This window comes from Engystomops pustulosus, chromosome 10 (assembly GCF_040894005.1).
Source record: "Engystomops pustulosus chromosome 10, aEngPut4.maternal, whole genome shotgun sequence".
Taxonomy (NCBI): Eukaryota; Metazoa; Chordata; class Amphibia; order Anura; family Leptodactylidae; genus Engystomops; species Engystomops pustulosus.
In genome coordinates this window covers 89886169-89912647 of record NC_092420.1, presented here as the reverse complement: position 1 = coordinate 89912647, position 26479 = coordinate 89886169, and the positions used below count along the sequence as shown (strand labels likewise).

The window sequence follows — 26479 nt, the reverse complement described above, 5'->3', positions numbered from 1 at the left end:
TTTGTCATCATTTTTATTTATTCTTTTAATTATTGTAAATGATTTAAATACCCGTATAGTTTTGTAGCCTCTGTTGGTTATGGGTGTGGGCTTTTTTTTTTTTTTTACAAGCCTCTATTTGGTCTTCTGCCTTGCCTTAATAGATAGTCCTTGAGGTCCCTGGGCTACCATGTGACACCATTGGTACCCCATTGTTGCTGCAGGTTGTTGAATGGTGTCCATGTTCGACCTGTGATTGCACAGTCCAGTACTAGCAGGACGCAATGTCCTGCAAACTTCTCCTGCTGCCTTAAATAGTCAATACTGCAGTAATTATAGGTGTTTTACAATGCTCAAATGTCAACAAGGTGTTAACATTGCATTTTCTTAATGCAAATGTTAACAGTATCAGAATTGGACAAATCTCCCCAGTTATTGTAAGTGCATTGTAACTGCCACGTGTGAACACAGTTTAAAGGGAACCTGTCATCAGGTCTGTGTCACTACTACCTGTTGGAGCAGCTCACAAGGATTGCCATTCCAGCCACGGGATAGGGCCTAACTTGCTGATCTGTGGGGGTCTCCGTGTTGAGACCCCCGCAGATCAAGAGAATGAGGGGTCCGACCAACCCATTGCCGATCCTCAGACCAATGGAGCAGACGGCCGCGCATAACCGTTCTGCTACATTAATCTCAATGGAGGTGACGGAGATCGCCGAGCCCCTTGTTCTCAGCACTGAGACCCCCACTGATCAGTAAGTTAGTCTAACTTGCCTTCGTGGGAAAACCCCTTTAAGTCCTATTTTTCACCTAATATCAAGGTTATAAAATACACAGGGGGGCATTGGGATCCTGGGGGTATTGGGAATCAGTAGGCCTAGTCCTCATTGGGGTCGCTGCTCAATCCTCACTGAGCGCCAATTGCGTTGTGCACGTTTTGCCTACCCATCAGAAATAACCCCTGGCACCTTTCTCCCCCCAGCACCTGGCAACCCCTGGCACCTTTCTCCCCCCAGCACCTGGCAACCCCTGGCACCTTTCTCCCCCCAGCACCTGGCAACCCCAGGCACCTCACTCCCCTGGCACCTCGCTCCCCCAGCACCTGGACTCCTGGCACCCCCCACACCGGCGCCTGGCAACTTGCAAATCCCACACCCCCGGCACCTTGTACCTCCCAGCACTGGACAGTGTTATCGCCGTCCTCTGTCATGAGTTGCTGGAAATGTTACCTGTGTAATGATGGAACGGCGCCCCCCGTGGTGATGCCCTCCACCTGCGCCCCCGCTCCCTGTGTATAAATGACTTTATTATGGGCCTACAGCTGCACCTCCGCCCTGCGCACCGCTCTGTGCTGGATCCTAACAGTTCACGTTCCCGATAAAATATATAGCCGGTGAAAAAACACAAGATGATGTTTGTTCTGCCTAATTATCAGAAGTGTTACTTTACGAGGATTGCAGCGCATTATACTTTTATTGTGCTGTAATTATACAGCTGCCTGTGGTCTGTGTCATAAAACTGCAAAAAATGCCTCATTATCCCGGGAAAGAAGCTTTTCCTCCTGTTTTTATTATTGTTATTTTTTTTCTCCTTTCTCTTTTGTTTTAATTTTCTGATCTTTGAATTGTCTGGAGACCCCGGGAGATCTGTCTGGTTAACTCCTGTGATACCAGAGTACATGCACCCTCAGCAGGTCTGCTAGAAGAGGCTTCAACCTATAGATTTCTAGCCACAACCATTGACTGTAACCAGAGGAGAGACTGTATAGATCACCTACAGACCTTAGCCATTTCCCATAGGAACTACCTGTAGAATTCTGTTGGAGAGTGTGGTGGGCATGCTCCGTGACCTATACAGGGAAAGGGAGGAGCAGCGCTGTCAACTATAGATGGCACAGTGTAGTGGGCATGCTCTGTGACCTATACAGGGAGGGGAGGAACAGTGCTGTCACCTATAGACTTCTATATGATAATATAGTGGGCTTGTTTTGTGACTCTGCAGTGCTGTCACTTATATACCTCTGTGTGATGGTGTTGTGGGCATGCTCTGTGACCTATATAGGGAGGGGGAAGAACAGTGCTGTCACTTCTAGACCTCTGTGGGACAGTGTAGTGGGCATGCTCTGTGACCCTTACACGGAGGGGGAGGAGCAGTGCTGTCACCTATAGACCTCTATGGGAGAGTATAGTGGGCATGCTCTGTGACTTGTACAAGGAGGGGGAGGAGCAGTGCTGTCACCTATAGACCTTTATGGCACAGTGTAGTGGGCATGCTCTTATTATGAATGGTGGATCACGTCCCTCGGGTGATCAGTTGTTTTGGGAACACTGAGGAGAGGAGAAGGATATTAGCACCACAATTACAAATTCTTGATTTATTTAATGCATGTTAAAAATTGGAACAGGTTGGTATTGCTGTCCATACTGGCGGACGCGTTGTGGGTAAATTGTGTGCCCCGTCCTGCTGTGTTTTCCCTCCCTCCTGGTCCCCTGTGCTGCACCTCAGCAGGACCTTTCCCCGGGACCTGTGTAATTGATTGTATGCGGCTGAGCGGGGATTCGGGTGGTGGCACCACGTGGCGGCACAGCGGCAGCTGGCAGGACATTGATTGACTCTCAGCCTACGATCGATGAGCTATTGAGATAACGCAGATTTTCTCATTCACCTCATGTCTGATTACAGATGTTTTCTATACAAGAGGTCAACAGCCGAGCCGGAGCAAGCCCTGCGGGTTACAGGGGTCCGGGGATTAGAGGGGCCACGTCCCTGACCCTTGCGCTCTGCTCCAGTATCAGCTAATGTTATCCTCAGTGTTTAATTAATCCTCCATCTCTGCAGCCGCCTCCGGAGAGGAAAACCTGCAGCATCACAACAATAAGAGGTTCTGCAGTGACTGATACTGGAGCAGGTCCCGGGGTGTTGCAGGAGCTCAGGTGGAGGTCCCGGGGTGTAGCAGGAGCTCAGGTGAGGGTCCCGGGGTGACCTAGGAGCGGGTCTAGGGTGTCACAGTAGTGCAGGAGCTCTCACTCTTATCAGCCATTTCATCCCAGGGAGAGGAGACTGTACAGGGGGATACAATCTATTACTCTCTGTTATCAGCCATTTCATCCCAGGGAGAGGAGACTGTACAGGGGGATACAATCTATTACTCTCTGTTATCAGCCATTTCATCCCAGGGAGAGGAGACTGTACAGGGGGATACAATCTATTACTCTCTGTTATCAGCCATGTCAGGCTGGGATGAGGCTGCTTCTGATGGGGTTAGTATCCTGGGCACTGGCAGTATATTGGCGCCTCCAGGCTTCGGTGGGGGTTGGGCCTAGTTCAGTCTTTTGGAAGTTAGTAAAGTTTTCTTGTGCTGTGACATAAATGGAGGGATGTGAGTGTTGTGTGAGGAGTGCGACTCTTTGAAGCGTCTGAATAGTGGTAAGTGACGGTCGCAGATAGTAACTACCCCCCTGCTGGCGGTGTGTCCTGGCCCAGGTCTGTTCTCCTTGTGCCTGACTCTGCTCCAGACATAGTCTTTCCTGTGCCCTGGATTCATTAGGCGCAGGATGATGGCGGTGCCTCGTGTCTCCTTTCATCCTCCTTTGCTCTTCATTATTGCGGAGTCGCCGCGGTTTTCCTCTCTCTTGTGCCGAGCCTTTTGTTCTGCCTTTGTCTATTTATCACACTGTGAAGGTTGAAAGAGATGTTATTAATCTGGGAGAATGAAGGCAGGATTAGTGGTATGAATCGGATTTTGAGAGGTGTAATGATAGAAAGAGTCGCTCGGTTGGCGAGCCGGGCAAGTTTGATAAATGGGGAGCACACGATACTGACTCTCACAATGTCGCTGCTGCAAGCTCTTACCCAGTGGGGCGAGGCGAGACGCTCAGATCCTGGAGCCGTCCCGCAGCAGCCTCACCTGATCCAAGACACTGGGACGTCAGGCACACGGACCCCCCTCCCCCGCACAAGCTTTAATGGGAAACCAAGACACACGGAGTATGAAGAGTCATTATTATCGTGTCTCTACTCCCCGGTTCTCATCCTGATGCGACAATCTCCCCGCATCTTGTGGCGAAACCGACGTTGATAAATGTTCCTGTTGTGGACCTTCCAAATGGAACATATTTGCTTCTTTAGGACCTGCAGACAGCGGACTGGACCTCCCCTGCCAGGTACCGGACCGACTCTGAGTGTCCAATATTCTGTGCCATAAAGTTATAGGGCGAGATGTCCGTGCGGGGCGTGGAACATTATCCTCTCCGTCGATCTACAGAGGATGTCGGAGAAGACGCTGGACACATGACCACAGATATGTCTTCCCTGTTACACATAACCAAACGTCTGTTCTAATTCAGACAGGCGTTTCTGGCGCTTCTTGCAGATAGCATAATGACCCATTGATACCTATGCGTCTGTTCACATGTATGTTTTTCTTCTCAGAAGTGCAGACTGAAAAAAAATCATGGGACATTTGTTTTCTCACATGCGCAGACCTCCATAGCAGTCCATTGATCCACAAAATAAAACATGGTGGACATCCGTACGCGGTCCATTTTTTTTCCCTCTAATGTTGGTAGGCAACCAACTGGGCAGGGTGGAAAATGCATTATAAAATATAAATTTTCTTGTCGGACGCAAAAAAATATGGATGTTGATACAATACGGACTGCACACGGATATCACACACCGGCTTTTATTTGCAGACAAGCAATGGACACGTCCGTCTGAATGAGCCCAAGAGTCCAGAACAGGAGTCGCCCGGGTATAATAATAATGTGGGACCCGTAATGATGAGCGACAATAACAATCTGTGACTCGTCCCTCAGGTCATCGTGTTCTGTGTCCTCCGGAGTTAAATTGTTAGAAACCATAAAAATCAAAACCTAATAAAATCTTCTAATAATAAACACAATATATATGAGCAACAATCTAATGGTTACATGATCAATGTCCTTGTGCTCCAGTTTTCTTCTGCTTGCTGTCAGTGAATCAGAGAATCTTAGCATTCAGCCTTTTTACAGCTGAGGGTTTTCTTTATGCTGAGCTAGAACCTTAACTCTCAGACCCGAGATTTGTGCTCCACTTATGTTTAGCTCATGACACATTGTAGCAGACCCCCAGCAATAGGTGATCTCCCCTGCAGTGGGCTAGTGGTTGCAGCTCCGTCATGTGCCATTTTGGGTTAATGTAAAGAGTATAGGCCAGTAATGGCAAACCTTTTAGAGACCGAGTGCCCAAACTACAACCAAAATACACTTATTTACTGTTAAGTGCTAACATGGCATTTTAAGCAGTAATGTATTGCTACCTGTTCTTCCACGTGTTTCAATTGTATCGGCCCCCTGAAGTCACCAATACAGTTGAAAGACGGTGGGCAAATTCAGACTATCACTGTAGCTTCTCTCCAAGTTGCCTAGGACTGCAGGAAGATTTGATGGATTTGGTCATGTTTTGTGAACTCTGTTCTGGGGTCATGGCCGGAGTGCCCACAGAAAGGGCTCCGAGTGCCACCTCTGGCACCCGTGCCATAGGTTCGCCATCACTGGTATAGGCGGTGGGATGACAGGGGTTAAGTCTGATAAAGTCTGGGCTGGGATCGGCCATTGCTGTGTCACAACGATCATAATGCGGCGGCGGTATCCAGGCTCGTTAGAGGAGGGTCCTGGTAGCAGATGACAAACCGCCTGTAAATACGCACTTCACCGTCACAGCAGCCAAAATTAATTGGGGAAGTTATCAGTGGAACATTTCCCAATAAGGGGCCGGGCAGCACCTCCAGCGGGTAATGAGGCCCTGGCACCGGATATCACGTAACATAGAAACTTCCTGATGCAACGAATTCCGGGGATTGTACATCGCTCAGTGTTCACCACATCACATCTGTCCTGAGATTACCATGTGCAGTGTGTCCCCAAATGTAGACACGCGTCTAATGTCACCTGCGTGACAGGGCGGAGCTTATAGAATCTGCTTATTGTATAATACAGTATCCGTTATAGAGAGAGTGATCCATTATACAGTATCCGTTATAGTGATACAGTGCCAGGAATGGTTTAGATATAGTGATAGTGTCAGTAATGGTTTAGATACCATGTATAGTGATAGTGTCAGTAATGGTTTAGATACAATGTACAGTGATAGTGTCAGTAGTGGCTCGGATACCATGTATAGTGATACAGTGTCAGTAGTAGCTTAGATACCATGTATAGTGATACAGTGTCAGTAGTGGCTTAGATACCATGTATAGTGATAGTGTCAGTAGTAGCTTAGATACCATGTATAGTGATAGTGTCAGTAGTAGCTTAGATACCATGTATAGTGATAGTGTCAGTAGTGGCTTAGATGCCATGTATAGTGATACAGTGTCAGTAGTGGCTTAGATGCCATGTATAGTGATACAGTGTCAGTAGTAGCTTAGATACCATGTATAGTGATAGTGTCAGTAGTAGCTTAGATACCATGTATAGTGATACAGTGTCAGTAGTGGCTTAGATGCCATGTATAGTGATAGTGTCAGTAGTAGCTTAGATACCATGTATAGTGATACAGTGTCAGTAGTGGCTTAGATACCATGTATAGTGATAGTGTCAGTAGTAGCTTAGATACCATGTATAGTGATAGTGTCAGTAGTAGCTTAGATACCATGTATAGTGATAGTGTCAGTAGTGGCTTAGATGCCATGTATAGTGATACAGTGTCAGTAGTGGCTTAGATGCCATGTACAGGCGGTCCCCCACTTAAGGACACCCGACTTACAGACAACCCATAGTTACAGACAGACCCCTCTGCCCACTGTGACCTCTGGTGAAGCTCTCTGGATGCTTTAAAATAGTCCCAGACTGCAATAATCAGCTTAAAATTGTCTGCAATGAAGCTTTATTGATAATTCTTGGTCCTATTACAGCAAAAAAATTTGAAACTCCAATTGTCACTGGGGCAAAAAAAAAAATTGTCGGGAACTACAATGATAAAATATACAGTTTCGACTTACATACAAATTCAACTTAAGAACAAACCTACAGTCCCTATCTTGTATGTAACCCAGGGACTGCCTGTATAGTGATACAGTGTCAGTAGTAGCTTAGATGCCATGTATAGTGATACAGTGTCAGTAGTAGCTTAGATGCCATGTATAGTGATACAGTGTCAGTAGTGGCTTAGATGCCATGTATAGTGATACAGTGTCAGTAGTGGCTTAGATACCATGTATAGTGATAGTGTCAGTAGTAGCTTAGATACCATGTATAGTGATACAGTGTCAGTAGTGGCTTAGATGCCATGTATAGTGATACAGTGTCAGTAGTGGCTTAGATGCCATGTATAGTGATACAGTGTCAGTAGTGGCTTAGATACCATGTATAGTGATACAGTGTCAGTAGTAGCTTAGATACCATGTATAGTGATACAGTGTCAGTAGTGGCTTAGATACCATGTATAGTGATACAGTGTCAGTAGTGGCTTAGATACCATGTATAGTGATACAGTGTCAGTAGTAGCTTAGATACCATGTATAGTGATACAGTGTCAGTAGTAGCTTAGATGCCATGTATAGTGATACAGTGTCAGTAGTGGCTTAGATACTATGTATAGTGATACAGTGTCAGTAGTGGCTTAGATACTATGTATAGTTATACAGTGTCAGTAGTGGCTTAGATGCCATGTATAGTGATACAGTGTCAGTAGTGGCTTAGATGCCATGTATAGTGATACAGTGTCAGTAGTGGCTTAGATACCATGTATAGTGATACAGTGTCAGTAGTGGCTTAGATACCATGTATAGTGATACAGTGTCAGTAGTGGCTTAGATTCCATGTATAGTGATACAGTGTCAGTAGTGGCTTAGATGCCATGTATAGTGATACAGTGTCAGTAGTGGCTTAGATACCATGTATAGTGATACAGTGTCAGTAGTGGCTTAGATACTATGTATAGTTATACAGTGTCAGTAGTGGCTTAGATGCCATGTATAGTGATACAGTGTCAGTAGTGGCTTAGATGCCATGTATAGTGATACAGTGTCAGTAGTGGCTTAGATACCATGTATAGTGATACAGTGTCAGTAGTGGCTTAGATACCATGTATAGTGATACAGTGTCAGTAGTGGCTTAGATTCCATGTATAGTGATACAGTGTCAGTAGTGGCTTAGATGCCATGTATAGTGATACAGTGTCAGTAGTGGCTTAGATACCATGTATAGTGATACAGTGTCAGTAGTGGCTTAGATACCATGTATAGTGATACAGTGTCAGTAGTGGCTTAGATTCCATGTATAGTGATAGTGTCAGTAGTGGCTTAGATTCCATGTATAGTGATACAGTGTCAGTAGTGGCTTAGATACCATGTATAGTGATACAGTGTCAGTAGTGGCTTAGATTCCATGTATAGTGATACAGTGTCAGTAGTGGCTTAGATACCATGTATAGTGATACAGTGTCAGTAGTGGCTTAGATACCATGTATAGTGATACAGTGTCAGTAGTGGCTTAGATTCCATGTATAGTGATACAGTGTCAGTAGTGGCTTAGATTCCATGTATAGTGATACAGTGTCAGTAGTGGCATAGATACCATGTATAGTGATACAGTGTCAGTAGTGGCTTAGATACTATGTATAGTGATACAGTGTCAGTAGTGGCTTAGATACCATGTATTGTGATAGTGTCAGTAGTGGCTTAGATACCATGTATAGTGATACAGTGTCAGTAGTGGCTTAGATACCATGTATAGTGATACAGTGTCAGTAGTGGCTTAGATGCCATGTATAGTGATACAGTGTCAGTAGTGGCTTAGATTCCATGTATAGTGATACAGTGTCAGTAGTGGCATAGATACCATGTATAGTGATACAGTGTCAGTAGTGGCTTAGATACCATGTATAGTGATACAGTGTCAGTAGTGGCTTAGATACCATGTATAGTGATACAGTGTCAGTAGTGGCATAGATTCCATGTATAGTGATACAGTGTCAGTAGTGGCTTAGATTCCATGTATAGTGATACAGTGTCAGTAGTGGCTTAGATACCATGTATAGTGATACAGTGTCAGTAGTGGCTTAGATACCATGTATAGTGATACAGTGTCAGTAGTGGCATAGATACCATGTATAGTGATACAGTGTCAGTAGTGGCATAGATTCCATGTATAGTGATACAGTGTCAGTAGTGGCTTAGATGCCATGTATAGTGATACAGTGTCAGTAGTGGCTTAGATTCCATGTATAGTGATACAGTGTCAGTAGTGGCATAGATACCATGTATAGTGATATAGTGTCAGTAGTGGCATAGATACCATGTATAGTGATATAGTGTCAGTAGTGGCATAGATACCATGTATAGTGATATAGTGTCAGTAGTGGCATAGATTCCATGTATAGTGATACAGTGTCAGTAGTGGCTTAGATACCATGTATAGTGATACAGTGTCAGTAGTGGCTTAGATTCCATGTATAGTGATACAGTGTCAGTAGTGGCTTAGATGCCATGTGCAGTGATAGTTTAAGTAATGGTTTAGATACCATACACAGTGTCAGGAATGGTTTAGATACTGTTTAGATGATGTGGATACAATGTTGTATGGGGCATCTGAGGATTGGACCTCTGCTCTTGGGTTATTGATCGCTCGGGCTGGTAGACCTGGTCCTGGGTGCAGTCTCTGAGGTTTTGGAGGCCGCCGGCCCCTAAACCCGCAGCGCGAGGCCCCAGCAGCTAATTATTTGGATGTGATAATGCAGTTAGTTCACTATTAAAAAAAGCCCCTGATAGGATTAGTATGGATTTAATATCACATGATATATCATTATATCGTTACCCGCTGACAGATGTAATTGAAATACACTTATTGCAGCCGGGGGTCAGGTTTCATTCAATCACCGGCACCTCAGGGGAGATCCGCGACATGGAAAAATAATCGTCAGGAGGAAAACTGCAATAAAAATAGAGAAAGTGGCGACACCGGACGCCAGAGACCCCCGAGCCCTGCACCGCTCCTGTCCTGGGAATCCCCGGCAGTAAATGCCCCCCCGCAGGACGCCTGACACTTACAATGATTCTTTATGGAGAGGATTCCTGGATTTGATTGCATTTAACGTTTTGTCATAAGGCGGCTCATTATGGCGGCTCCGGCAGGAGGGAATAATCCGCGCGCTGGAATCACAGAAGTGGCACTTTTATTGCCAACAAAAACCCAGATTTATATGAAAATGTCTTTATGAATTTCCCACTTACAAGGTGACAGCCGCTCACGTGAAAAGTGGTGAAATGCGAGCGACGAGTGAAACTCCTGATACATCATGGATACAGTGTAACATTTACAGGCCGCGGTGCAACATTGTGTCCAGATTTTTTACTTTGTTCTGATCATGTGACTGGTCTGAGGCGCTAAACATTGTAACGACACGAGGCCGCGGCTTAACGAGCGTCAGGTTAACTTGACTTTGATCCCTGGATTCCACTGAAGACCTGATAAAGCCTTTGTGCCTGCAGATCAATACTTGCGAGGCTGTGGATTAATCACATCCCACCTCGCGTGTTTACATAGCGCAGCATCCGATAATTCCAATTCTGGCTCTCGGGCGGCGCTGGCTCTTTTTTGACTTTCTGTCCTTGCAGAGCTGAGCCGATGCTGAGATCTGAAATCCCCTGAATGGCGGCAGCACAAAGTGGAGATAAAGGAGCCACGTGTTCATGGAGCCTAATGAGGACTGTACCTTTTAATATGGGGTCATCACAGGATCCACACAAAACATTCGGCGGTGGGGGCTGGGAGCTGCAGACAATGTACCGCACCCCCATTAGTACGGATACGCACGCAGACGTTTTCGGTGGAAGTAGTAAACAGATTTTTTAACTTGCACCAAAACCAGAAGCCATCGTTTCAAAATGCTTTGCAACTTCTGAAGAGAGATTTTCCTAATTAGCTGTTAACATTTGAATTTACATAACGCAACAATTAACGCATATGTTTGTTAACACAATGTTAAAGGAAATCAAACAATGAAAAAAAAAGAAAAGCTATGCTAGAAAAATAATCCTCTATGCTCCTCTTCATCTTGATGCTGGCATTGTCCGTCGCTGGTCCCACCACTTGTGCACCGATCACATGCATTTCACTGGAAAAGTAGTTGCGATCAGAACAAGATCCACCCCCCCCCCCCCCCCCGAACCACGTGTGACCACACCCTCAGGCACTGTTCGCACGCTGATTTTTTTAAAATTATTTTTGAACACCGACAGTGTCAGGTTTACCAATGCATTTTATTATCCTGATCATCTGAAAGCAATTGTCATCTCCATGTGTCAAAACGCAAAGAGGTCCGCATCACCATTTGTGTGTGTGTGTGTGTGTGTGTGCGCGTTTTAAAAATGCAAAGGAAAACCAAAACTGTACATTGAGACAGAAAGTGGTGAAAAGAACGGGAGCGTCTTTCACAAGGCATTTAAGATGCATCAAATAACGCAACGTGTGAACAAGCTCTTAGGGTTGGGAATCTTCATCGCCTCTGCACCTTGTCCTCCTTGCTGTGATTTACTGCCCTGTGTGACCTCCCCCGAGGCCTGTACATAGCGCCATCCCTATATGTTTAATTTTTAGACTAGATGAATTAGAGATTGTATAGAGGGGCAGCACATGGTTAGGGACGCGGTAGAGCATGGGGAGTATAATGAGGTTTATTATTACTTATTATTTCCTGCACTTTTCTGACAATTAACTTTCATGATCCTTGCAATCCTCAAATCCAACAAGGCAGCGGAGAGGCTTCCTGACACGTTGTACCAAACCCGGGGCTGTGTGATTGCGTCCGTTTTAGGAAAGGATTTCAGCTTCTAGTTGTAAACAAAAAATGTTCCCTTTAACAAACAGCAAGCAGAGATCTGGAAATGGGGGAATAGATCGAGGTGTTTATGTTCAGAAATCGGTAAAGTTTTCAAACTTCCATCTTATAAACTTTTCCATCTTTTCAAGTGTTGTTGGGTCCCGCCTCCTCTCCATGAGCTCTGCCCCTTCTATAACTGGCACTGCCCTGTTGTCTGTTAGATTTGCAGGGGGTGAAGGCCATTAATGCTGCCCCCTTGTGGCAGATCCCGGTCCTGGCGTCCTTCCACGCTTTGAGCTTTCTTTCATTTCGCAGACTATTATCCACCTCACGGGAGAATATCAGCGGGATTTACCGGAATGGCAGAAAATAAATATCTGACTATTGTAGCAGCAAATGAGTTAACCTGACGCCGATTTATGTTTGGCAAACAGAGAGTAGAGAGGAGGCGGTCGGCGCGGGCCGTGTGGATAAATACATGTAATATATGTGTAATCCGTGTGGAGCACACACTCACACACTTGTAGCGGCCGCCAGATCCATCCATAAGCCTCTCCGGCACGATGCTGCCAGGACTGACGGCGCATGGAGACGCCTGATTATACACACGGCCATTACCACAATGTAATTTCACAGGGCGATCAGTGCTCGGATGTAATGGCACCGGGTGACAGAATATTAAAGGAGCTAATGGAAAAGCTCCGGATACACGGGAGGGGGAGGGGGCAAGAACAAGGGGAGAACTGGCACACATGGCCGGCTACCGAGCTAATGAGGCACAATGTGGCCCGGGCATCCCTGCACCTGCTCCCCCAGCACAGCAGCAAAGCCTGTGCATGCTATATACCGCCATATATACACCTGCCCTGCACAGTGCAGTCCCTGTATAGCCTGTACATGCTATATACCGCCATATATACACCCGCCCTGCACAGTGCACAACCTGTATATCCTGTGCATGCTATATACCGCCATATATACACCCGCCCTGCACAGTGCACACCCTATATATCCTGTGCATGCTATATACCGCCATGTATACACCCGCCCTGCACAGTGCAGTCCCTGTATAGCCTGTGCATGCTATATCCTGCCATATGTACACCCACCCTGCACAGTGCACAATCTGTATAGCTTGTGCATGCTATATACCGCCATGTATACACACGCCTTGCACAGTGCAGTCCCTGTATAGCTTGTGCATGCTATATACCGCCATATATACACCCTCCCTGCACAGTGCAGTCCCTGTATAGCCTGAGCATGCTATATCCTGCCATATGTACACCCACATTGCACACACCCTGATTTCCATTGATGATTTTTTTTGTGATTTTGTTGTCAGCACATTTGACTTTGTACAGAACAAAAGTATTCAATGATTATATCTCATTCATTTTATCACTTTTTTGTTCATTTATACCTAATATTATTGTTCTGTCATTGTTTGTACTGTGCTTTCTGTACTCACTCTACTGCTGTAACCCTACTGTGTTAGCTGCTTTTTTCTAGCCCTAATACAAATTGTACCAGTCTATTCAGTAGGACTATCAGCCGTGTATCCACCTGACTCCTGCACAACACAACTGATGGTCTCAACCCCATTTATAAGGCGAGGAATCTCACTTATTACCCCTGACAGGGCACCTGTTATGTGACAACCTTTTCAGGTGACTACCTCTTGTATCTCATCAAGCGAAGCCAAGAGTGTGCAAAGCAGTAATCAAAGCACAAGGAACCGAGAGTATAAGACAGATTTTCAGTAGTTTCACACTTTTTTTGTTATGTATATAATTTCACATGTGATAATTCATAGTTTTGATGCCTTCAGTGTGAATCTACAATTTTTATATATTTCCACCCTGCGCGGGTGTATAAAAACACACACCCACATCTCCACATATTGATACACTCACTCTGTCTTCTGTGTGTCCTGATGTAACATTGTATAATGTCACAGTAATGTCTCTTACATCAGTTACTTTTCTGTTGTGTTCTATGTGATACAGGGTCCCCGGTGGGAACGGGCCACCTCTGGCTGTCACTTATAGCCTCATAGGGGTCTCCTGGTATCACATCATGAATGACCTCGCTGCCCTGTGCGGGTGACCTCGCTGCCCTGTGCGGGTGACCTCGCTGCCCTGTGCGGGTGACCTCGCTGCCCTGTGCGGGTGACCTCGCTGCCCTGTGCGGGTGCCTCGGCTGTCCTGTGCGGGTGCCTCGGCTGCCCCGTGCGGGTGACTCGGCTGCCCTGTGCGGGTGACTCGGCTGCCCTGCATTTTTTGCGTTGTGTATTTCCCTTGGGGGCATCATTTGGTAATTGCATGTGGTGCAGGAGGGGGTGAGGGTGCGCTTCCGCTTTATCTGGGAATATTACACTGCATTGTGTGACATCCGGCGGCAGCGGAATAGATTTTGCCATTCATCTCCCTCTCTGGCTGTGACAAGCTACATGGCGTCCATCACACTGGTCCCGGCTCCTGCACCTTCCCTCTGAGCCTCGTTCAGACTCGGCGGCCGAACAAATAGCGGGACATAATGTGAGCGCTCTCCCCCCGGTGCTGATAAGAGCCCAGTGTATCGGCGCCTGTTTAGATAACATTGAGAATATCAGAACGGCTCAGACCATTACAGGATGAATAACATAAAGCGGAGGAATAATCCGCGGAGGTGACGGCGCTAATACAGGCCTTTAATATTTGATGTGATGGGATAAAGAGGATCACCTTCCAATCGAATGGAGTGTCAGCCCCAGAATCTATTACTGACTCCAGTGTGATGTGACAGAGCCGCGCCGGGTTATTCTTCACTAGTTACGGCAATCTTCTCCCCCGACATCACTCACAGATTTTTTTCTTTGCATGAGTAAACACCCATTATACCCGCTCCCCGGCACCGCAACCTTAAATCACGGCCGCCGCTCTTAAGGCTGATGGGCGCAGATTGTTATTTCATTATTTGTCCTGATAAATGGGATTTCGGACCATTTTGTGTCGCCATTTTCTCCTCTGCTTTTTGTGACTTATTTTTCCCGGGGTGGGGGTTTAATCGGGAGACATTTCCTTACATAGAGACGCACAAGTTTAGTGGAAGTGACAAGAGGGACAGGACAGGTTATATCCGTGTGGGATGTTTTCCCCCCCAGGACAACCTATAGATGGTGATCAGCACAGAGGTTATTATATGTCACAATGCATCTGTCCTGGATCCCACATGTTCAGGCAGAGCCACCTGCTTCATTATATAATTATACCACAGAGCTGCACTCACTATTGTGCCTGGCGCTCGTGGTGACTGTGATACATGTGTGTCTATGATTTGTGTTCCATGTGACACACGAAGGACAACGCTGCACCTGACCAGGCCAAAGCAGCAAGAAGTGTTTTACACTTGTTAAAGGGGGACTGCACCCCGAAACTCGTTGTGTGTTTAAGAACCATTCTGAATAAAATTCATCCACACTTCACCATCCATTTCTACTGAGTGCACCATCCGAATATACTCGGCCCTCAATCATTACCACTAAGATCCTGTCCAGTGCAGCAACTGGATGCAGATGATCTCTTCTTTCTGGCACCAGATGACACCAGTCTAAGGCTCAAAGTAGTGTACTCCAGAGCTGCACTCGCTATTCTGCTGCTGGTGCAGTCACTGTGTACACACATGACATTACTTATCCTGTACTGATCCTGAGTTACATCCAGTATTATACACCAGAGCTGCACTCGCTATTCTGCTGCTGGTGCAGTCACTGTGTACATACATGACATTACTTATCCTGTACTGATCCTGAGTTACATCCTGTATTATACCCCAGAGCTGCACTCACTATTCTGCTGCTGGTGCAGTCACTGCGTACATACATGACATTACTTATCCTGTACTGATCCTGAGTTACATCCTGTATTATACTCCAGAGCTGCACTCACTATTCTGCTGCTGGTGCAGTCACTGTGTACATACATGACATTACTTATCCTGTACTGATCCTGAGTTACATCCTGTATTATACCCCAGAGCTGCACTCACTATTCTGCTGCTGGTACAGTCACTGTGTACATACATGACATTACTTATCCTGTACTGATCCTGAGTTACATCCTGTATTATACCCCAGAGCTGCACTCACTATTCTGCTGCTGGTGCAGTCACTATATACATACATGACATTACTTATCCTGTACTGATCCTGAGTTACATCCTGTATTATACCCCAGAGCTGCACTCACTATTCTGCTGCTGGTGCAGTCACTGTGTACATACATGACATTACTTATTGTGTTACATGTCACATGTGACACACGAAGGATAACGTTGTACCTGATCGTCTATCTGTCATCGTCTTGCAGACTTCCTTCTCTTATCTCTGAGTGTGAGCGCCTCCTCAGAAACAGATCAATGGGCGCGACACTTCCTCCCATCACCAGGAAAGAACAATTAAACAGCGATCGATCCGTCAAGAGCACACTGAATATTCATAACGGGACACCCTGACCTTCAGCCGGCGGCCGCAGATTGTGGCTCTACTCCTGGTCTGACCTTTAGCTGGGGGGCCACATACTGGGGCTCTACTCCTGCTTTAACCTTCAGCTGGGGGCAACACAATTGGGCTACTGCTCTGATCTTCAAACAGGGGGCTGCACATCGGGTCTCCCCTTTTCTTCTGACCTTCAGTCAGGGGGCACAAGCACAGGAGGCTCTGCTGCTCGTCTGACACTCAACCAGGGTTGCACATTGGCTCCGCTCCGTATTTTCAGCCTGGGAATGCACATCAGGGCTCCTCTTCTGCTTGGACCTTTAGCTGTGGCCGTATATCTGAGCTCTTCTTTTGTAACCTTTAGCAGGGACCTTATGCCTGGGCTCCTCTTCTGCTATGACCTTTAGCGGAGGGCCATATATCTGAGCTTCTTTTCTGCTTGGCCTGTGCTTGGCCGTATAGTTGAGCTCCACTTCAGCTCGGACTCTTTGCAGGGGCCATATACCTGTACCTGTATATCTGAGCTCTTCTTTTGATCTGTCCTTTGGAAGGGTCCATACATCTGAGCTTCTCTTCTTGGACCGTTAGTGGGGAAGGTGTATCTGAGCTTCTCTTCTGCTCGAACCTATAGGGCCATAATTCTAAGCTGCTCTTCTGCTCTGACCTTCTGCCAGAGGTCACACATCAAGGCTCTGCTGCTCCTCTGACCTTCACCCGAGGTCTGCACATCAGGGCTCCACTCCTGCTTGTATTTTCAGCTTGAGGCCTCCATCGGGGCTTCACTCCTGCTCGGACCTTTAGTGCAGGCTATATATCTGGGCGCCTCTTCTGCTCGGACCTACAGCGAGGGCCGTAAATCTGAGCTCCTCTTTTTGGACTTTTAGCAGGAGCTAGGTTACTCTTCTGCTCCGACCTTTAGCAGGGGCTGTTTATCTAAGCTCCTCTTCTGCTCAGACCTTTAGTGCGGGCCGTATATATGAACTCCGCTTCTTCTAGGCCTCGTAACGCGGGCCATATATCGGGGGGGGGGGGGGCCTCTTCTTTTTGGACCATCGACATCAGCCCCACATGGGGATTGTACTCCCACTCTGCCCATCAGTCAGGGAGTGGATTTTGAGGCTCAGTGAACCTCTGTGGAGTATCCGGTTATTGCAGCTGCTGGTCCTTCAGTCCTGAGATGCCGCCATGCTTTCCAGATTCTCCCTGTATGACGCTGCGTGGTCCCATCTGAACAAGGTGTTGATGGGGGGAAATCCACAAATAATATAGACATCACATCGTGTTTATCAGAGGCCGACATGATGGAACATACTCCCCTTTGTGTACATAAAGTGTAATTCCAGTGAATTATGCACAGACTTAATTAGGAGTTTTAATTGCTGATCATCTCCCCTTAGGATTAGCGATGTTATCTATTAATTATCCGCAGAGCCGGGGGGAGGCGGCGATGGCTGCGGAGGAGTCTGACGTCTGCGCCACTTCATTATGTGCTAACAGGAAAGTAAAAGGCGGCACATACGGCGTTATTAGCTGGTGTATTACCGCAGGCGTTTCGGCCAATCATCCGACATCTCTGTGGATGGCGTCTGGTGTCCTCCTCTGCTCGCGTGCTGCAATATATTGCTGATATCATTTTATGGTGAACTCGGCAGCTCGCAGTATTGGGCATTTTGTTCCCTGTTATCGGCAGATTGTAGCTGGCGACCATAGCGCTGGTTTCGAGGAAATCTGCTGGGCCTTCTTTTACACATCAAAGTATAGAAAACAGAAGCATGTGTACCCAATTCTCTCACTTACCTTACAGCTTATGATGGTAAAGAGCAGTGTATTAAGAAGAAGTTTCTTATCGTGTGCTGCAACAGTGGTCTGCACATTCCTTGCCAATTCCTGTTGCGGCGCCAATTTCTGTTGTGCAAATCCTTAGTTTATAAACAGAGAAGCGGCAGCGATCTAGAAATCAAGACCTAGTGACTTCCATGATCCTGGGTTACACTGTCAGCTTTTCCATCCATGTGGCCGATACATTTTGTGTGTAACATTGTGTCCACATGATTGTGCTCCCAGCGGGCAGAGTATTTGTGGGCATTTAAAGGGCAATCTGATACTTTAGACAAAGTCTAGGAGAATAATGTGGAACCGTGGTCCATTGCTGCACCCATGACCTTGATTAACTGGTGCCCAAACCCTTCTCTTCCCATCCTTGCTCAACCGCCTAATTTTCTGCCTGGATTTCCTTTAGGCCATAAAACCAACCCTCCTTCTGGTCTGCCCCTCCCCTGATCCTCTATAACCCGGGGCACAGACGTGACTGCCCACCCTCTCTACCACCCATCCTGTATAACCCGGGGCACAGACCACTCTGCCCACCCTCTCCCTAATCTTCTATAACCCGGGGCACAGGCTTGACAGCCCACCCTCTGATCCTGAATAACCCAGGGGAACAGATCCCTCTGCCCTCCCCCTGATTGTCTATAACCTGGGGAAGAAACCCCTCTGCTGACTCGCCCCCTGATCTTCTATAAACCTGGGCAACGGCCCTCTCTGCCCACCCTCTCCCTAATCTTCTATAAACCGGGACACAGACCTCTTCCCACCCTCCCCTGGATGCTGTATAACTTGGGGCATAGACCCCTCTGTCCACCCCTTGATCTTGTATAACCCGGGGCACAGACCCCTCTTCCGGCTCTCCCCCTGTTCCTATATAACTGGGGACACAGACCCCTCTGCCCACCAACTGATCCTGTAGAACCCGGGCAAAGACCACTCTGCCGGCCCTGCCCCTGATCCTGTATAACCCGGGACACACACCCCCTGCACTCCCCTTGATGCTGTATAGCTCAGGACACAGATCCCTCAGGCCACCCTCTCCCTGATCTTCTATAACCCGGGGCACGGACCCCTCAGCCCACCCACTGATCCTGAATAACCCGGGGCACGGACCCCTCAGCCCACCCACTGATCCTGTATAACCCGGGGCACAGACCCCTCTGCCCACCCACTGATCGTGTATAACCCGGGGCACAGACCCCTCTGCCCGCCCACTGATCCTGAATAACCCGGGGCACAGACCCCTCTCCCCACCCACTGATCCTGTATAACCCGGGGCACAGACCCCTCTTCCCACCCACTGATCCTGTATAACCCGGGGCACAGACCCCTCTGCCCGCCCACTGATCCTGTATAACCCGGGGCACAGACCACTCTGCCCACCCACTGATCCTGAATAACCCGGGGCACAGACCCCTCTGCCCACCCTCTGATCCTGTATAACCCGGGGCACAGACCCCTCTGCCCGCCCTCTGATCCTGTATAACCCGGGGCACAGACCCCTCTGCCCGCTCTCTGATTCTGAATAACCCGGGGCACAGACCCCTCTGCCCGCCCACTGATCCTGTATAACCTGGGGCACAGACCCCTCTGCCCGCCCACTGATCCTGTATAACCTGGGGCACAGACCCCTCTGCCCGCCCTCTGATCCTGTATAACCCGGGGCACAGACCCCTCTGCCCGCCCTCTGATCCTGTATAACCCGGGGCACAGACCGCTCTGCCCACCCTCTGATCCTGTATAACCCGGGGCACAGACCCCTCTGCCCACCCTCTGATCCTGTATAACCCGGGGCACAGACCCCTCTGCCCACCCTCTGATCCTGTATAACCCGGGGCACAGACCGCTCTGCCCACCCACTGATCCTGTATAACCCGGGGCACAGACCGCTCTGCCCACCCTCTGATCCTGTATAACCCGGGGCACAGACCGCTCTGCCCGCCCACTGATCCTGTATAACCCGGGGCACAGACCGCTCTGCCCACCCTCTGATCCATAATAACCCGGGGCACAGACCGCTCTGCCCGCCCACTGATCCTGTATAACCCGGGGCACAGACCGCTCTGCCCACCCTCTGATCCTGTATAACCCGGGGCACAGACCCCTCTGCCCACCCTCTGATCGTGTATAACCCGGGGCACAGACCGCTCTGCCCACCCTCTGATCCTGTATAACCCGGGGCACAGACCCCTCTGCCAGCTTTGCTCCCACTTTCTTCTCAGATTCCAATTCCTCCTCTTCATGTTGTCTGCGCTTTCCTTTATTCCATATGACCCCCCAGACTCCCTGCCCCCCATGACCCCTGCCAGCCGCCTCCTGACACTGTACCTGCTCGTCCTCCGGCTTCACCTCCTCATTTACATTTCAATCTGTGTTGTGCCGTGTTCTCTGTGCCAGGGGAAAACGATTTACAAATTAAACTGGGAAATCTGCTGCCAAGTTGTAGCCTGTGCACCGCTAATAACCCCCGGTATCTTATTATGGTGGGGACAGCGAGGGCACAGACTGTGCAGTGTCCTGCTGGGTCCTAGGTGCTGGTGTAGAGGTCCTGTGTGGTGATATTATGGAGGCAGCTCCCCCTACAGACTGTGCAGTCTCCTGCTGGGTCCTAGGTTCTGGTGTAGAGGTCCTGTGTGGTGATATTATGGAGGCAGCGCCCCCTACAGACTGTGCAGTGTCCTGCTGGGTCCTAGGTGCTGGTGTAGAGGACCTGTGTGGTGATATTATGTAGGCAGCTCCCCCTACAGTCCGTGCAGTGTCCTGCTGGGTCCTAGGTGCTGGTGTAGAGGACCTGTGTGGTGATATTATGGAGGCAGCTCCCCCTACAGTCCGTGCAGTGTCCTGCTGGGTCCTAGGTGCTGGTGTAGAGGACCTGTGTGGTGATATTATGGAGGCAGCGCCCCCTACAGACTGTGCAGTGTCCTGCTGGGTCCTAGGTGCTGGTGTAGAGGACCTGTGTGGTGATATTATGGAGGCAGCTCCCCCTACAGTCCGTGCAGTGTCCTGCTGGGTCCTAGGTGCTGGTGTAGAGGACCTGTGTGGTGATATTATGGAGGCAGCTCCCCCTATAGTCCGTGCAGTCTCCTGCTAGGTCCTAGGTTCTGGTGTAGAGGACCTGTGTGGTGATATTATGGAGGCAGCTCCCCCTACAGTCCGTGCAGTGTCCTGCTGGGTCCTAGGTGCTGGTGTGGAGGACCTGTGTGGTGATATTATGGAGGCAGCGCCCCCTACAGACTGTGCAGTGTCCTGCTGGGTCCTAGGTGCTGGTGTAGAGGACCTGTGTGGTGATATTATGGAGGCAGCTCCCCCTACAGTCCGTGCAGTGTCCTGCTGGGTCCTAGGTGCTGGTGTAGAGGACCTGTGTGGTGATATTATGGAGGCAGCTCCCCCTACAGTCCGTGCAGTGTCCTGCTGGGTCCTAGGTGCTGGTGTAGAGGACCTGTGTGGTGATATTATGGAGGCAGCGCCCCCTTCAGACTGTGCTAGTCCTGTGTAGTGGATTTTATGGTGGCAGGTGCAAGGGTCCGCTCCGATGTGGTCAGGGCTGGGGTCCGCTTCCTGATGTTGCTCCACATATAACACAATAGTGAGAATGAAGCGGACGGGGCCCTTGTGCTCCTTCTCGCATCACACAGAAGTTATGGCCCCCGGGGACACATAAACAGGAAGATTTTATTATGATCAATGACAGGAGCCGCCGCGGCTGTACAAATGTCAGATATGATCTTAATGGCAGGAAGATTTCAGATAACTCAGCTGTAATATCACACGGAAGACATGCGTGCCGGGATCCTGTGCTGAGACAGTCTTACATGTGCCGGGGATCCTGTGCAGGGACAGTCATACATGTGCCGGGGATCCTGTGCAGGGACAGTCATACATGTGCCGGGGATCCTGTGCAGGGACAGTCATACATGTGCCGGGGATCCTGTGCTGGGACAGTCTTACATGTGCCGGGGATCCTGTGCAGGGACAGTCATACATGTGCCGGGGATCCTGTGCAGGGACGGTCATACATGTGCTGGGGATCCTGTGCTGGGACAGTCATACATGTGCCGGGGATCCTGTGCAGGGATGGTCATACATGTGCCGGGGATCCTGTGCTGGGACAGTCTTACATGTGCCGGGGATCCTGTGCAGGGATGGTCATACATGTGCCGGGGATCCTGTGCAGGGATGGTCATACATGTGCCGGGGATCCTGTGCTGGGACAGTCTTACATGTGCCGGGGATCCTGTGCAGGGACAGTCATACATGTGCCGGGGATCCTGTGCAGGGACAGTCATACATGTGCCGGGGATCCTGTGCAGGGACAGTCATACATGTGCCGGGGATCCTGTGCAGGGATGGTCATACATGTGCCGGGGATCCTGTGCTGGGACAGTCTTACATGTGCCGGGGATCCTGTGCAGGGATGGTCATACATGTGCCGGGGATCCTGTGCAGGGATGGTCATACATGTGCCGGGGATCCTGTGCTGGGACAGTCTTACATGTGCCGGGGATCCTGTGCAGGGACAGTCATACATGTGCCGGGGATCCTGTGCAGGGACAGTCATACATGTGCCGGGGATCCTGTGCAGGGACAGTCATACATGTGCCGGGGATCCTGTGCAGGGATGGTCATGCGTGTGCTGGGATCCTCTGCTGGGATGGTCACATGGGTCGTGAATTTTTTAGTGATGGGTGTTGTACATGTACAGTGGATGCTGTGTGTGTATGATCATACGTGTGCTGGAGACTCCTTTTTGTACGGATCACGTATGTGCTGGGGATCCTGTGCTGGGACAGTCACGGGATACTCTAGGGATCTGCTGTGGAGGAGATCCGGCTGCCCTCCTCTGGCTGCCTGATTGATTGAATTTCACTCTGTGTATTGACTCCTTGTTGGGGGTCAGAGCGGCTGCTGTGTAGTCTGTTCCTGACTCTCGTCTCTTTCTCTCCGCAGGCTTACAGTTTCGCCATTGGTACTTGGCCTAAGAACGGACTCCTAGATATGAATAAGGGCATGAGCCTGCAGCACATAGGGCGACCCCACAGCGGGATAGGTGAGTGATGTCCGCACACGGGGTTAATTCTCATTCTTAGCCTCTCTGCAAAAACTCTGCAATCAATAGACGTTAGGAGATGAATTATTTAAATCTCAGCAGCATTTAATTAGAGCGTCCGCGCTGAGGGACGGCCGCCCCCATTATTGACAGGATTGGAGCGGGGAGTGGGGAGAGCCGCGGAAGTGCCACCACTGGCTGCACCCACAGGTCACACACAGACCTGAGCACCCTCACATGTCGTGCCAATCATCTCCATGCACATACTGGTGAGGATCGTGATATTGGGGGCGGCCTCCATGTCATATGTATGCACCATGTGTTGGCATTGTGCCCGTATGGGATGAACTGCTGGTGAGGCTTAGCCGCAAACAGGTGACATCTAATGATTGTCTCTGTGTTGTGACCTCGTGGTGAAGACGTTTCATGGTGACCGGTTACAGTGTGGCCCGTGGATGGTCATTGGATGTGTAACTTTAGCCTGTAACGTAACATTGAGCAGGACTTCCCCCGTAGTTACATGAGAGGTAAGTCATTCTACAGGGCAGCCTGGTGTACATGGCAGTAAGTGGGAATCTTCTCGGTACCTATGTACATCAAGTGTGGATGGCACAGCAAGATGCACAGGGGTTATAGACAAAGCAAGAGCAGGTGTGATCCTTCCATGTGCACCACAGCTGCACCATAGAGCATGCGGGGCAGCACGTCCCAGTCACTGCCCTCTGAATCTAGAATTGGGTGCATGCTGTCCTCGCACTGAAGAGAAGTAGTTGCAAGTTATTTTTCAGTTCCCCCATGTTCGCAACCATGGTGTCTGCTCGTGAAAGAAGAAAATGCAAAATATAACTGATGCCCTGTCAGCCTCCCCCTATAGATCTTCTGTCTGTGCCACAGCTGCCTCCCTTATAGATATTCTCTGTGAGCTGCAGCCGCCTCCGCTATAGATCTTTTCCATGTACTGCAGCAGCCTCCCCTATAGGTCTTCTCTATATGCTTCAGCAGCTTCCCCTAATGATCTTCTCTCTGTGCTTCAGCAGCTTCCCCTAAAGATTTTGTTTCTGTGTTGCAGCCTCCCCTATAGATCTCCCTCTATGTTGCAGCAGACTCCCCTATAGATATACTCTATTTGCTGTAGAACTTCCCTATAGATCTATCTGTGCTACAGCAGCCTCCCCTATAGATTTATTCTTTGTACTGCAGCAACCCCCTATAGATCTTCTCTCTGTGCTGCAGCAGCCTCCCATAAAGATCTTCTCTCTGTACTGCAGCAGCTTCCCCTATAGAACTTTTCTGTGCTACAAAAAAGACTCCCCTATAGATCTACTCTGAGCTGCTGCAGCCTCCCCTATACATCAACTCTATGTACTGCAGCAGCCTCCCCCAATAGATCTTCTCTCTGTGCTGCAGCAGTCCCTATAGATCTCTTACATGTGCTGCAGCAGCCTCCCCTATAGTTTTCTCTTTTTGCTGCAGAAGCCTCCCATATAGACCTTCTCTATGTACTGCAGCAGGCTCCCCATTGATCATCTCTCTGTGCTGCAGCAGCCTCCCCTATAGATCCTCTATGTGCTGCAGCAGCCTCCCCTATAGATCCTCTATGTGCTCCAGCAGCCTCCCTTATAGATCCTCTCTATGTGCTGCAGCAGCCTCCCCTATGGATCCTCTATGTGCTGCAACAGCCACCCCCATAGATTTTCTCTATGTGCTGCAGCAGCCTCCCCTATAGTTATTCTCTATGTGATGCAGCAGCCTCCCCTATAGATCTTCTCTATGTGATGCAGCAGCCTCCCTTATAGATCTGCTCTATGTGATGCAGCAGCCTCCCCTATAGATCTTCTCTATGTGATGCAGCAGCCTCCCCTATAGATACTCTATGTGATGCAGCAGCCTCCCCTATAGATCTTCTCTATGTGATGCAGCAGCCTCCCCTATAGATCTTCTCTATGTGATGCAGCAGCCTCCCTTATAGATCTGCTCTATGTGATGCAGCAGCCTCCCCTATAGATCTTCTCTATGTGATGCAACAGCCTCCCCTATAGATCTTCTCTATGTGATGCAGCAGCCTCCCCTATAGATCTTCTCTATGTGATGCAGCAGCCTCCCCTATAGATCTTCTCTATGTGATGCAGCAGCCTCCCCTATAGATCTTCTCTATGTGATGCAGCAGCCTCCCCTATAGATCTTCTCTATGTGATGCAGCAGCCTCCCTTATAGATCTGCTCTATGTGATGCAGCAGCCTCCCCTATAGATCTTCTCTATGTGATGCAGCAGCCTCCCCTATAGATACTCTATGTGATGCAGCAGCCTCCCCTATAGATCTTCTCTATGTGATGCAGCAGCCTCCCCTATAGATCTTCTCTATGTGATGCAGCAGCCTCCCTTATAGATCTGCTCTATGTGATGCAGCAGCCTCCCCTATAGATCTTCTCTATGTGATGCAACAGCCTCCCCTATAGATCTTCTCTATGTGATGCAGCAGCCTCCCCTATAGATACTCTATGTGATGCAGCAGCCTCCCCTATAGATCTTCTCTATGTGATGCAGCAGCCTCCCCTATAGATCTTCTCTATGTGATGCAGCAGCCTCCCCTATAGATCTTCTCTATGTGATACAGACATCCTGATCTGAGTATGCGGAGGCCGCTCTCTATAAATCGCCTGTAGGTGATTGCCATGCTGGCTCAGGGTTTTGCCTGGAAGCACTGGGAAGAGTGGGTGGTCATGGGTTCACATAGTGACCCGGTGACCCTCCTTTCATCCTCTGGAGGCAGTTATGGGGTTTCCAGTTATAATTGAGTCATAATATCAATCACTTTTCAGGGATCCGTGTGCGCTGCCTCTGTGAGCGTCTCTTACCTCCGCAGCTTGGGACACAGCCCATTACACGCTCAGAGTTCCCAGCACTTCTGCAATCGATGCTCTAATTGATGCTTCATGCAGTTAATGTATCCAAGAAATGACTAATATCGTCCCCTCCAATGGAGTCCACGGGTGACACTGAGCTATGGAATCTCTGCACCGCCTCTACATACAATGTATCACAAGAGACTGGCCTGTGCCCCTATGGAAGACATGCACTCCTGGACCTAATGCACAGAGCGTACCACACCCTGGAAACTATAAGATTACTAAATATATTACATGGGAGCAGTATAAAAAACAATCTTACTACATTGGATACAGCACCAAAAGTAATCTTAATTCGATAAATCAGGCTTACTACGTAGATACAGGACTGTAAGTAAGCTTTATGCATAGACGCAGACCCAGAACAAAACTTGCTACATAGATACAGCAGATGAATCTAAAGCTAGATACAGGACCAGAGCAAAGCTTACTATATAGAT

General features: G+C 48.7%; 1 protein-coding gene across 8 annotated transcripts in view; it reads left to right on the top strand.

Moving 5' to 3' along the window:
- Window positions 1-26479, top strand: part of ERI3 (ERI1 exoribonuclease family member 3) — a 329148-nt gene that overhangs the window by 247627 nt on the left and 55042 nt on the right. For all 8 annotated transcript variants that reach the window (XM_072127565.1, XM_072127563.1, XM_072127564.1 and 5 more), the window contains one exon: window positions 23033-23132. In XM_072127565.1, coding sequence (XP_071983666.1) covers window positions 23033-23132 — 100 coding nt within the window. The remainder of the gene's footprint in view (window positions 1-23032; window positions 23133-26479) is intronic.